Source organism: Clinocottus analis, unplaced genomic scaffold (assembly GCF_023055335.1).
Source record: "Clinocottus analis isolate CAN_PGR_092001 unplaced genomic scaffold, fCliAna1.0.p SCAF_24, whole genome shotgun sequence".
In the NCBI taxonomy this organism is placed as follows: domain Eukaryota; kingdom Metazoa; phylum Chordata; class Actinopteri; order Perciformes; family Cottidae; genus Clinocottus; species Clinocottus analis.
The window spans coordinates 536721-549738 of NW_027175976.1; the positions used below are offsets into that span (position 1 = coordinate 536721).

The following is a 13018-nucleotide window of genomic DNA, read 5'->3' on the forward strand; positions in this document are numbered from 1 at the left end:
TTTAGTAATTTGTTTTTGTGCAAATTGTGTTGCTTTTTACAAGAATAAACACAATCTATTCATGCGCCAGATGTTCAACCGTGAGCACTGACGTGAAGATGCAGGGGAATGAGCCCTACAGCAACTATTACCCTGGGACTTGAACCCACATCCCTAAAGGCCATTGACTAAAAAAGACCAACTTCATGGAATAAAAATAGATTTTTGCCAAACGCTGTCATTAGCGCTCATGAGAATATCTTTACAGCAGGAGTTTGTATTCACGACACGGGTCTGCTCCTCAGCCCTTCAAAACCTATTACAGTTAGTGTGTGTGTGTGTGTGTCTGTGTGTGTGTGTGTGTGTGTGTGTTTGTGTGTGTGTGTGTGTGTGTGTGTGTGTGTGTGTGTGTGTGTGTGTGTGTGTGTGTGAGGAGATTGTCCAATGTTTGAAAGAAAAGTAGGTGCTGGAGTGAAAGAAGAAAAAAAAAATCCCAACTTTTTGAATCTTTGTAAGAAGACGCATGAAATGCAAAATAAAAATGTAAAGAAACCGAATGAAAGAGTTTGTTTTCTCCGTCCTGTGGCCTCCTCGGCCTCCTCGGCCTCCTGCTGGTACGTTTCCTCCTCCAGGTCCCAACAGGTCCTCGCACACGAGGTCTCACTCTTTCAAACGGCGTGGAAGAGGAAGTCTCCTCCAGCACTGCTCACGTCTGCTGCAGGCAGGAGGCGCCTGACGCCTTCACAGAGGCTGCTTCTGCTGATGGCATCAGCTGTGTGAGAGCAGAGCAACAGGAAGTGATTAGCACAACTCCTCTGGGAACTTTGACACCATCATTTAAAGAAAAGACGTGACAGGAGCTTGATGGGGAAGCAGCTGATGGTGAGTGTTTATAGTCCTCTGGTCATCAAGGTGAGAAATGAACATCAAAGTGTCAACTTTATAGCTGACTTTTCACGTCCAGCTATTTACCAATCTAGACTAGCAGATTGAACAAAAACGCAGCAGTAATATCTCCCTCAATGACACGGAGCTGAAGGGGGCGAGGGAGTGAGAGAAGGAGACAGGAGACAGGAGGGAAGGCACCTTGCTGTGTCCTCCCCTGCTGTCTCCTCTGCAGACGTTTGAACCTGGAACAGTGACCCGTGAAGGTGCTGCGTCACGCACCAGCTCTGTGTGTGCGCGTGTGTGCGCGTGTGTGTGTGTGTGTGTGTGTGTGTGTGTGTGTGTGTGTGTGTGTGTGGATAAACGGTGTAAGAAGTCAATGTGACGGACACTCTTTTATGTTTTCTCCAAACTGGATGCCCGGAAAGATTTTTTTAGTCGAATAGAAATGAAACCCTTTTACTTTGGAGTGTGTTGGTTCAGTAAAGTCGCCCTCCACTTCTCCGTGACGTCTGTGCGCCGCGCGCTCCTGGAAGAGGAAGTTGGGAGGACGCGACCGCTGCTTCAGATGTCCAAATGTCCCAGATTGAACTTTCCAGGAAGTTATCTGCAGTTTCACAGACCTCGCCAGCAGCTCTCGGTGTTCTTTGCGTCCTTCGTCGGGCCGACTGAGCCGTGACGTCACCGCTGAAGATCAATAGATGATGATGCTAATCATAATGTCCAGTAACAGGAAGTCAGACGGGTCCATTTGGCCTCTTCTCGTGCGCTCCATGAAGAGCTCTTCAGGCAGTGAACTCCTCTCCTGAAGGTCGTGTTAATGTGCAGACTGGACGGCCTGCAGATAATCTGCAAACATTGGGCTCAATCTCCATGAAGGTCTCTGACCGTGAGTCAGTGCCACTGCGTAGAGTTTGAGTTAATCCACCATGACCTGAAGGAGGCTCCTTCTTCTTCTTGTGGCTTCACAACAAACTATTATTAGTGCACTTCTTGTTCTTATTCTGGGTTTTTGCTCCGTCAGCAATAAAGCCGCCTGATTGTTCAACCGCACGGGGGGAATATAATCTGTGGTCAATCTGAGGAGCTTTTTCCTCCAAAGACTGAGGGATAATTCACGCGTAAACAACTGGAGCGCAGAGAAAACATGGAGAGGGTCTTTAAAAGCAAGCAGAGAATAGAGGAGCACTATAGGGGAGCGAGGACTTAAAAGCAGCCGTGTTCCCACAGGGCGCCGGTCCGGACGCCACCAGCTGCACGCTGACGTTAAAAGGCTCTCACGGCTCTGTCGGAATGGAATCGCTACGTTTTACTTTCCCAATCTTAAAATACGATGAAGAATAAACCTTTTCCCCCTGGTGCTGGAGTGCAGCGCCGCTCTGACCTCCACTGGTGAACCTCACTGGGTTGAGCAGGTCGAGGCCTCGGGACGAAAACAAAGCGATCTGGACTGTAATTTAAAATGTGAGCGTTCGGCAGGAGAGACGCCGGCCGAGGCTTCAAGGTGGACATTAGAAGTGGAGATGTTCATGAAGTGAAAGGTGGAAGAGACCAGAAGAGAGGCCTCACATTCCAGCCCATCCAACATATAAATCAGCATCATCTACCGCGCTCCAAAACTGAATTATGTGCCGATACTCTACACGACACGGCTCCTGCTTTACTTCCGGGTCGCTCTGTGGTTTCCCCTGAAGTCAGCATGCGTCTCCAGCAGCGGTCGCTCGGTGAAGGAGCAGGATGTGGATCCTCCCTCTGACCCGGTGGCGTCCTGCAGCCGGAGCTCATTGAGCTGCAGCGCGGCGCGCGCCGCATCAGCAGCTCTGTGAACCTTTACCAGCGGGATGAAGGCGCTTTCACAGAAATGCTAAAGTTTGCAAAGAAAATGCTGAGCTGGTTTGACTCCACATATTGAGCCGATGTTCTCTGGACTTAGACGAACTGATTCTGCACCGACGACCTGCACGGGTTTAAAATGCCACGAGGTGTGAACGCTGAGATTACAGCTGCCACTGACGACGCCTCAAAGTCTGATGGCGCCTCACATGGAGATCATCTGACGGGCTTTGCTGCTGTTTAGTGTCTCTTGGTGGTAGTGTAGTGTCTCTTTGTGGTAGTTTAGTGTCTCTTTGTGGTAGTTTAGTGTCTCTTTGTGGTAGTTTAGTGTCTCTTTGTGGTAGTTTAGTGTCTCTTTGTGGTAGTTTAGTGTCTCTTTGTGGTAGTTTAGTGTCTCTTGGTGGTAGTTTAGTGTCTCTTGGTGGTAGTGTAGTGTCTCTTGGTGGTAGTTTAGTGTCTCTTGGTGGTAATTTAGTGTCTCTTTGTGTTAGTTTAGTGTCTCTTGGTGGTAATTTAGTGTCTCTTTGTGTTAGTTTAGTGTCTCTTGGTGGTAGTTTAGTGTCTCTTTGTGGTTGTTTTGCCACTCTTCATAATCCTTGCAGGTGTCGGTGTCTCTTTGCAGCTGTTTTGCATCTCTTTGTTGTCTTTTTGTGTCTCTTTCTGATAGTTTTTGTGTTTTTTCTGTAAACGTTTTGATGTAACTGGTGACCTCCTGAGCAGCGGCCTCCAGACACACTTCCACAAATGATCATCAGATTTATGGACTTGAACTGTTAGTGGAATAAAAGTATTTTGGGGATTCGAGCCCCTTATTAATATTCCGCCTCATCCGGATGCTGATGAAGATGAACGGCTTCCATATTTGGAGCTGAGGCTCTTTTTCACAGTGAGGAAGAAATGAAGGATCCCATTGTGCTGATGAAGGATGGAGAGACTGTTGTGCGGCTTATTCATCATAAAAAATACAAAATGCAATGCAGGAAATCTATTCTCCATCAGACTAACAGACATTATTACGACCTCGTTGTGAACATGTGACACACGTGTGCACAGATGCACATCACGGGGAGTTTACAATAAACATCAACTCCACTTGCGTTTTATTTTTCTGTCCCTGCGTTATCTTTGTGAAATACAGTATCTTTTTATTTTATTAGATATAAAAAACTCTCCATGCTTTTCAGTTAATCCTCATATCTGGTGCTTTATTTTCCTTTTTCAGCAGTTTGTTCTTCACTTGTTGCTTCCTGATGCTCAGAGTGACGTTGTGTCTCCATGTTGTGTGTTTCTTATCGCCGTCATCTTGTCCACCGCTGGAAGCCACGACCTGCGCTCTCACCGCCACCCTGCCTGTGCTTCCTGCATCCTTTCTCCCTTACATCCTTTCCCTCTGCATCCTTTCTCCCTTGCATCCTTTCCCCCTGCACCCTTTCTCCCTGCATCCTTTCCCCCTGCATCCTTTCCCCCTGCATCCTTTCCCCCTGCATCCTTTCTCCCTTACATCCTTTCTCCCTGCATCCTTTCCCCCTGCACCCTTTCCCCCTGCACCCTTTCTCCCTTACATCCTTTCCCCCTGCATCCTTTCCCCCTGCATCCTTTCCCCCTGCATCCTTTAACCCTTCATCCTCCCTTTCATCCTCCCCGTGTTTCTTTGCCTCTTGTCTTCCTGTCCTCCCCCCCCCCCCTCCCCGGTGGTGTGTCATGATGAAGTGTAAAGGAGCCTCAGCACTTCATCACCTCGTCTCTTGAAGCCTTGAAGACTTTTTCTGGCTGAGCTTTACCTTCTGCTCCTCGTGGCTTCAGGAGAGTCTGTGTCTTCCTCCACATGACTGACACGATGTTCACCTGACAAGAAACCAGATATGTCTTCTTTCAAAGGAGAGAGAGCATCCCGCTGGAGGATGTGTTTCATCATTTGTTGACAGGAACTGTTTTATTGTTCATAGTAAAATATTCTTCTAATAAAGACAGTAAACCAGAGTTTACATGAGCAGTAATACGCGTCAGTGAAGAGTGAATAGTAGACAATGTTTAATATATAGAGGTTTACAGTATTGTACTACAAAACACTAACGGTAACGTCCTGTAAACACATCCAGCCGTCAGCTGTGAATCCTAAAACACTTCTACAGTAAAGTTAAAGTGATCGTCATGATGATGTCATTGTGAGCCTCCACTAGAACACGCTGCTGGCCGTGTCGTAGTCCTTGCTCACGTGGGACGTCCCGGGCAGCGACTTGAGGTACTCCATGTGCCTCCTGGCGTCCTCCTTGTTGTGATTGATGTAGTAGATGATGTACGCCGTCACCATGGAGAACCAGCAGAACATGGCCACGAACATGGCCACGTCTGTGGTCTTGTGGTGGAAGTTGCAGAAGTTGACCCCCGAGTCCAGGACCTGGACCACCGCTTGCCCCACGTACTCCTCCCGCACCGACGTGGAGCAGCTGACGTCGTTGGCGGTCTCGGGGTCGAGCCTCAGCTCGCGCAGCACCTCCTGCAGGGCGCACTCGCAGTGCCAGGGGTTGTGGGACAGCCGCACGCGGGCCGACAGCTTGGCGAAGGTGTCCTTGGGGAGGCCGCTGAGGCGGTTGTCTGAGAGGTCCAGAGTGCGCAGGCTCTCTGAGAGGCCTTGGAAGGCGCCGACCTCCACGCTCTCGATGGCGTTGTGCGATAAGTCCAGCTCTCGGAGGCGGTGGAGGCCGGCGAAGGTCTCTTTCGGGATGCTCCTGATCCGGTTGGACGAGAGCAGGAGCACGGCCGTGTCCTTGGGCAGGTTGGGCGGGACGCTCTCCAGGTTGCGCGAGGTGCACTGCACCACCACGCCGTTCCTGTCCGTGCAGTGGCAGTTGTTCGGGCAGGCGCGCGCCGCCGCCGCCATCGCACACAGAAGCCACAGCGTTCCCACGGGCCGGCGAGGAGCGCGGCGGGGCGGCGCTACAGCTGAGCGGCGCGCGGGAGACGCCCCCATGAGGGACTGCGATCAGCGCCGCGCTGCAGCAACCCGGCGGCGCTGATCCGGGTACTGGCGGCACATGGAACGCTATCCAGGAAGTCCAGGACTTTAAAGAGGTTCTACAGCTCGGCCTCGCAGGACGATACGTTGCAGCTCTCCGGCCGGACGACCCCGCGGGCTTGAGGCCTCCGCGTCGGCATGGCGGCGCCGGGCTCAACGGTTCCTCACTCACGGGTGAAGGCGGTCCAAACGCGGCCTCGTCTCGGCGTCGGTGGCTGGAGTTGCATCCTCCGGTCCTTTCAAACGGTCACTCTGACATCATCGCTCATTAACAGCTGAGGGGAAGCGACGATGTCACCAGTCAGAAAGCAGCAGATGTCCAGAGGTTTGCACATGAGGTGTCAGAGTGCATGCTGGGGGACGGAGGGAGGGGAGGGGGGGGGGGGGGCACGTGGTCCTGTCTGAGAGGAAGAAACCTGTGATGGAGAGAGAGGGAGATAAAGAGATGGGGAGACAGAAGGTGAGATAGAGAACATGTCAAAGATTATCAGGAATCAATTAGTTTTCTATGTTTTGCTGCCAATCGAGTCTCAAAAGGTCAAACTGCATGCAGACGACTCTTATCTTCAGATATGCTTCTGATAGTGTTTATGTGACGGCTGTGTCACATCCAGCAGACTCTCTCCACCTTCTCCTCTTTCCAGACACCTTGCTCCTCTGAGGGGAGGCGAGCAAAGTTCAGCATTATCATAATAATGGTGTGTTTCTCCAGCGGAGTCTCCTCCCTCAGCATCTGCTGCTTTCTGAGAAGATGCCCTTAAACAAGCGGCTTCATCAATATGCAGCAGATGAACTTTCAAACGGTGATTTGTGATGAAATGAAAAATGTCTGTTTTCTTTAGGATGAACACAGAAGCGTGTCGGGGAGTAAAGGTCAGAATCCAAATTACTACCAAAGATAAGAACTCAAAGTGCTTCTGATAAGATGTTTGATGAAGATGATGGATGTCAGCCGCTCAGAAACAGTTTAGATCATAACAATATAATGATGATAATAAACTAAATGTCGCTGTGAAAGACAAAGGAATGCTATAAACATATATTTGGAGGTGTAAAATATAGATAATCAAGATGAAGACGGCATGAATCACTGTCATAATGTTGAAGGATTTTAAATATAATACAAGTTCTCATTTGTATTCATATTTGTGTGCGTTGTGGACATTTGAAGATGTCACTCTGGACTCTGATATGTAAATGTTATTTACTGGACTGATGAATCAACCCAGAAACTCATTAGATGATTCATCTGAAAGGAAAACAGTTGCAGGCAATCTCTTAAAGTTCACTTAAGAATATTAAAAGATATCTGAGACTGCATATTTCTTTTAAATCAATAACGGTATAAATGATGACGTCCACTTGGTGACAAACTGTCATCTTAAAATGAAAAAGCAGCTGCGAAGAAAACACACTTAGCTGATTACTTGCATGTTCAGTGAAGTCACAGCTGGATTAATTAAAGTCCTCAGCAGCGACACAAAGTGAGTTCATCTCGTGGTCCACACCAACCTGAGCTGCTCTCGGTCCGGTGCTCCTCTGCGCGCATCCACGAGGCTTCTGGTCTTCACACGTCCAGGAAGAATGAAATGAACCCGCAAAGCATCCTGTGAGGAGACGCGCAGGGCTGCGGCTCCAATCCCAGAGGTCCAGCCCGCCAGGAGCCCGATCCAACTGTTTGGAGCAGTTTGCAACCTCGTGTCAGAGCGGGTCTGCAGCAGCAGCTGGGTGTCCTTCTGTGTGCGTGTGTGTGCGTGTGCGTGTGTGTGCGTGTGTGTGTGCGTGTGTGTGTGTGTGTGTGTGTGTGTGTGTGTGCGTGTGTGTGTGCGTGTGTGTGTGTGTGTGTGTGTGTGTGTGTGTGTGTGTGGATATGCGCAGAGGCGCAGCGGCTCTCGGTTCCTCCTCCTCGCGCTCCGTGAAGCGGGATGTGAACCTGCGCGTCACGGACTCAACTTCATTTCCTCCATGTTCATCACAGCGAGTCAAGATGACAGAAGAAAGTACTGCAGTGTAAAAGTACTCACGAACTAAAGTCCTACTTTCAGAAATGTTACTTAAATATAAAAGTATGAGACTCAAAATCTACTTTTCAGTGAAAAGAAGTGCATCAGAATCAGTGTCACATCATATGTATTGATGCTTTCATGTGATGTGACTCTGCAGTCACCTGCAGCAGAGCAAAGGGACAATATTCACCTCAAGTTTAAAGTAGCAGACAATGTAAATACTCAAGTGAAGTACAAGTACTCATAATCCTAGTGAAGTACATCACTTGAGAAGTTTTGAATCCAAACATCCTGCAGAAGTAGCCGTCTTTATGCTAAGCTAACTAAGCTAATTCTACACCAGAACATACACGAGCATCAGTAAAAGTTTTTGAAACATTGATGTATATTTTCTTCAATTGTCAAGTAAAACTAAACGAGACATCTCTTGTGCTCACGGTAGTTTAAGTTTTGCTGTTTTATAAAGTGGCTGAACAGGACAACTGAGGCAACGTTAGTGACTTATGATGAACGCTGCGCGTCGTTCCTGGAGTTCACTGGACGAAATGGAAACATATTGGATTGAAGATGAATATTTGTTGTGGCCCTATTGTGCAGTGTGCCCTGTCAGTCTGCGCTCTCCGCTGATGGAGCAAACCCACATTTCATGCTCGCTTGCACCTTCTGAATGACTGAAGCTTGTCTTTATGTTGGACTCCTCTGTGTGCACCATGCATTTAAATGTGCACACAAATGAAAACTCGTACAAAGTACATTGAAAGGGCGCAGCGTTGCAAATGGCCTCTCTGTGCATGCATGTAGTTCCTGCAGCAGATGCTGCACACACACTCGTGTTGTGGAATAAAACAGACGTTTAGAATGAAGTGATCAGTAATTCAAATGAAATGCGTGAACAGCCCTGGTGGATGTGGTGAAGATGTTCCTGTGTCGCTTCCGATGTTTAAGACGCTTGAGACTTGCCAAGTCATTTGTTTAACAACCTGACTAATCTTCCTCGGCCTCCTGGCAGACTTCCTGACCCGGCTCAGATAAATCCCTGCTCCTCCCCGGCACGATGGAGCGGAGCCAAGTCGGGAACCTTTGTCCGGTGAGCATGGCGGGCCGTCACAATGGAGGCTCATTGACCGGCAGACTTCCTCTGTGTGGAGCCGTTGTTCCAACAGCGTTCTGCCGCTTCCTGCCTGCTCTGTTCCAGTGACATTGTGAGGAGACTGAGCGGCACTGCGCTGCCCTGCAGTCTACGTTGACCTCTTCAAAGCCTCGCTCGGTACATTTGAGAACGCTTCCCCGCTGCAGAGACTCTCTGACATTGCATCGCTCGCTCTGTTTGGAATCGCTCTTCACTCACAGGAGGAACAGGGCCGCCGATGTCATCGCACTTTTTTTTACATGCACGTCGTCTCCCTCATTGCTTTGACATCAGTCTTCTGCATTATGGAGAAGGTTGTCTGTAAGTAGCTTACAGCAGTGCTGAGTGAAGGCATGGACTCACTCCAACGTTGATGCCCAGCCAACGCGCAGCCGTCCGGGGTTGAGCCGTACTGGATGAAGAGTCTTTATGATTTACTGTTTTGTTACAGCTTCCCTTTTTTTAGAATAGATACAAACTTTAATTGGCTTCGTGAGATGTTTTGTGCAGATTTCCTGATCACACTGTCAGCCTCTCGCGTCACCGGGAAGCTGTATGTCACAGTCACATCTCACTATTAAATAAATCACCGGCTGCAGACTGCCGTGCCGAGGGAGTTATTTTGAGCACTCTGGTTCATTTTCTGCAAAGAAAAAATAAAGAGACTGGCACCTCGAGCGCTCGAGCGAAGCATTCTGGATTTTACATATCTTGATCTTCATAACAATGGCAGCTGAGGCTTCTGGGTATCGTAGTATTGCCACACCGAGGCGTTGTATGAAGGGGTGTTGCTGCAGTAACGTATTGTTGGGTAAACTCAAATCAGTGTTGCTGCATCAAAATCAACTTCACATTTTCACCTTTGCGTTCCTGTTCTGCAGGTTGTTTTATCATCTATAAATAAATGCCCTTTTCTGTGAGATTCTTTTATTCAATAACAATGTGAGAATGTGTCATGACTCTTCCTCGCTCCGGCTCTTGCAAAGCTCTGCTGGCTCCCTGCCAGTGATTATGGTCTGCCTATCAACTTCTCACACGATCTACCCTTGACACCCAGAAGCCATTACCCAACAGCGTGCGAGCTTCCTCGTCAGCTTTCTGCTGGACCAGCGTCTCCGCTTTAAAACAAATCCAGAAACGGAACAATTTATCCTCCCAAGTCTCTCCTGAGGTGGAGAGGTCACTGAGGAGGAAGCTCAGAAACACAGAGGGCCGTGGATGTATGGAGAAACAAAGAGGATCCTGTTCTAGAAGTGCAACGTTACACTGCTGGCGTTTCCTTTTTAATAAGCGCCTGCACTCGACTCGACGTTGTGGTTCATGCAGCCTTGATGTGCTGACATCATGGAGATATTGTTCATATTCAAAGAGAAACAAGTGAAAAACAAGTCACAGAAAGAAAAAAATGAAACTTTATTTGTTTTTATACTTACCAACACTTTGAAATTAAAACCTATGTAATTACTCACAACTAATATAGATCTGCACATAGCAAATAAATCAATCAAATCATTACGAAGTCCTATCACTTTGTTCCCTCCAAACTGCAATACACACAAACAAAAGCTGAAAATAAAACATGTCTAGTCTTTTTTTCCTGCTGTTGCTGCCACATGGAAAGTGTATTTAAAAAAAGTGTTTTAATTAAGCTACACAGCTCTCCTGTCTCTATGCTATTAATAACTGAATAAATAATTGCACATTGCACCCTATTATTGCATTAGTTGCAGTTTGTTTCAAAGTTGTACTCAGGCATATACACAAATGTAAATACAGTTTTCAAACACTGAGTAACACATGAATATCAATGTTTTTGAAATCACACTGCCATAGCCACCAAATTCATATCACACAACAAGATCTTTGTCAAATGCACGCGCAAACGGTGCTAATTAGCATTAGCAATCCTTGTTTTTCTATGTTTTTAATGCTTATAAAATGTGTACCACCTTGAGTAAAACATTGTACACACGCACTGATAACAGTTGTATAAAAGCCGTTCTACCCTCGAGGAAGTTCTTTACTGGTACAGATGGGAAAGAATGCCCTCTTAGGTGTTAGCTAACTGTTCTAAAAAGCATGTTTGCCCAAAATTCATAATTAGATTCATTTGACAAACATTCCCATTGAAGTACAAGCTATGACAACTCAAAAATAAAAATAAACACAAATTCATGATTTCAATGCTAGCACTACTACTTGAGTTCACATCAAAATGTAAGAATTATTGCAGAGTAATCATCGACGACGCATGGTTCAGTATAGCAATACAGCATTTCTCAATTTACAGCGCTTAAGACCCAAAGTTCAGGAAAGATTGAGCTCTTGGAAAATATGTTGCTTCATCTCCTGCAGAGAGTTAGGCGAGATGATTGAAACCGTTCTCATCCCAGTACTCTTAATGCTAAGCTACTGTTAGCATCTGGCTGACTTAGCTTAGCATAAAGACTAGAAACGGGGGAAACAGCTAGGCTAGCTCTGTTCAAACGATGTCCAGAATGTTACTTATTTCATTATGTTTAAGTTTTATTTGTGGTCTTTGCAAACTATAAAGCTAAAACAAGGGGAAAGTTATCCTAACTTAGCTTAGCACGAAGACTGAAAACAAGAGGAAACTGTTAGCCATTTAACAATCTAGATAAAACATGTAAATTTGAGCTTTTTAGGTGCCGGTAAACAATCTTCTCATCTGACTCTTGACAAGAAATGAAAATAAAAAGCATATTTCCCAAAATTTCAAAAGTTTCCTTTTAAGCTACTAGAAATAAAACAGAAGTGGTGGTATGTACGAAGAAATTGAGACACTGGAAATGCAGAATGTTGCTGTGTTGGACCGTAGATAATGTGATTCGACAATAACATTCAACAGCTGTTTGTATTATGTCAAAACCTAATTGAGCTCAGCTGATCCCAAATGAATCTGTCCAAACGTATTCAGAGCGTCCTCGTCAGTAAAACACGTGAGGGATGGTTGACATACTGAACCACACCGCATAGCATCCACGCCTCCCCTCCAAATAAATACAATACCACAAAACTAACTTAGCTTAAGATTCATTATCAACAACCAGAAAAAGTCCTCTGTGCATCACCACAGCATAAATAAATACACGCTGGTCTTGTTACTGAAAACCAGCGAAGCAGGAAATGTCCTCCAACCGGTTCTCAAATAAAAACCACGGAGTCGCTGACAATGAAAAGACATTCAAACCTAAAGCCTCAAATCAACAAAAAGACGAGATGAACAATCTTGAAAAAGAGACTGAGTGGTCACGTCCGCCCGTACCCTCGCCCCCCCCCCCCTCACCCTTCACCCCTTTACCCCCCGCCCCCCCACACCCCCCCACCCGATGAACCCCTGAACATTCCTTGGCCCCTAAAAATACCGCCCGGCTTCGCCCAAACGTTCAGGCCTCTTTGGCGCGACGCGTCGGCTTCCTTCCCTTTTGTTTCTGAAGCTTCCTTCCAGGACGCTGCGTAAGAAACAAGGGAAGGAAGCCGAAAAGGTTTGGACGCAACGCTCGGCTTTAAGTCCAACTAATTCCTCCCCGTCAGAGGCGTCCAGAGTAAAGTGTTGAATAGTCTATTGCATGAGCGCCGCGTAGCAGACTGATGTGCTAAACCACAGGAGTCCTTGTACAAAACAAATACAGTATAGTAAGAAGTTAGTAAACAATCATTTTTAATTTTCAGTTAGTGTTTTAGCCACTAATTTTTCACTAATTTCCATTCATGCATCTAAATACTAATAATCGGTGTTGATAGAAGGAGGCTATGGCGGAAAGTTTCTCATCTGGGCAGGAAGTATAGGACGAGACGTGAGCGGCCAAAAATGTTGAGAAAGGTTTCGGGGAAAAACAACCTGTGAGCACAGAGATATAATACTGACGCTAGAAGGAGCACGAATACTGAACAGGTTTACTGAAATGCACGACGACACCACACTGAACACGTGCAACACAAGCCATCATGTAAATACAGGAAATGAACACGAGAAGGGAGGCTCGAGGAGCGATACCATTGGCTCAAAAGGGTCATGTGATGCAGCAAAGAGTCACGGGGAGAGATTGGATGAGAGACGACGACGCAAATTAGGACGAAAGCAGAAGAGTCCCATTTTTTTTCTTTTCTAAATATATCTTATCAAAATGTGATACTTTGGCTACATCC

General features: G+C 46.8%; 1 protein-coding gene across 1 annotated transcript; it reads right to left on the reverse strand.

Annotated features, from left to right (window-relative positions):
- Nucleotides 1–4855: 4855 nt before the first annotated feature.
- LOC137794175 (leucine-rich repeat-containing protein 3-like) lies at nucleotides 4856–5668 on the reverse strand. Its single transcript, XM_068590852.1, has one exon. It carries the CDS (start codon nucleotides 5666–5668, stop codon nucleotides 4874–4876), a length of 795 nt encoding a protein of 264 aa, XP_068446953.1. The 3' UTR covers nucleotides 4856–4873.
- Nucleotides 5669–13018: the final 7350 nt, after the last annotated feature.

Coding starts and splice junctions, on each gene's coding strand:
- LOC137794175 (XM_068590852.1), bottom strand. CDS start 5,668: ATGGGGGCGTCTCCCGCGCGCCGCTCAGCTGTAGCGCCGCCCCGCCGC.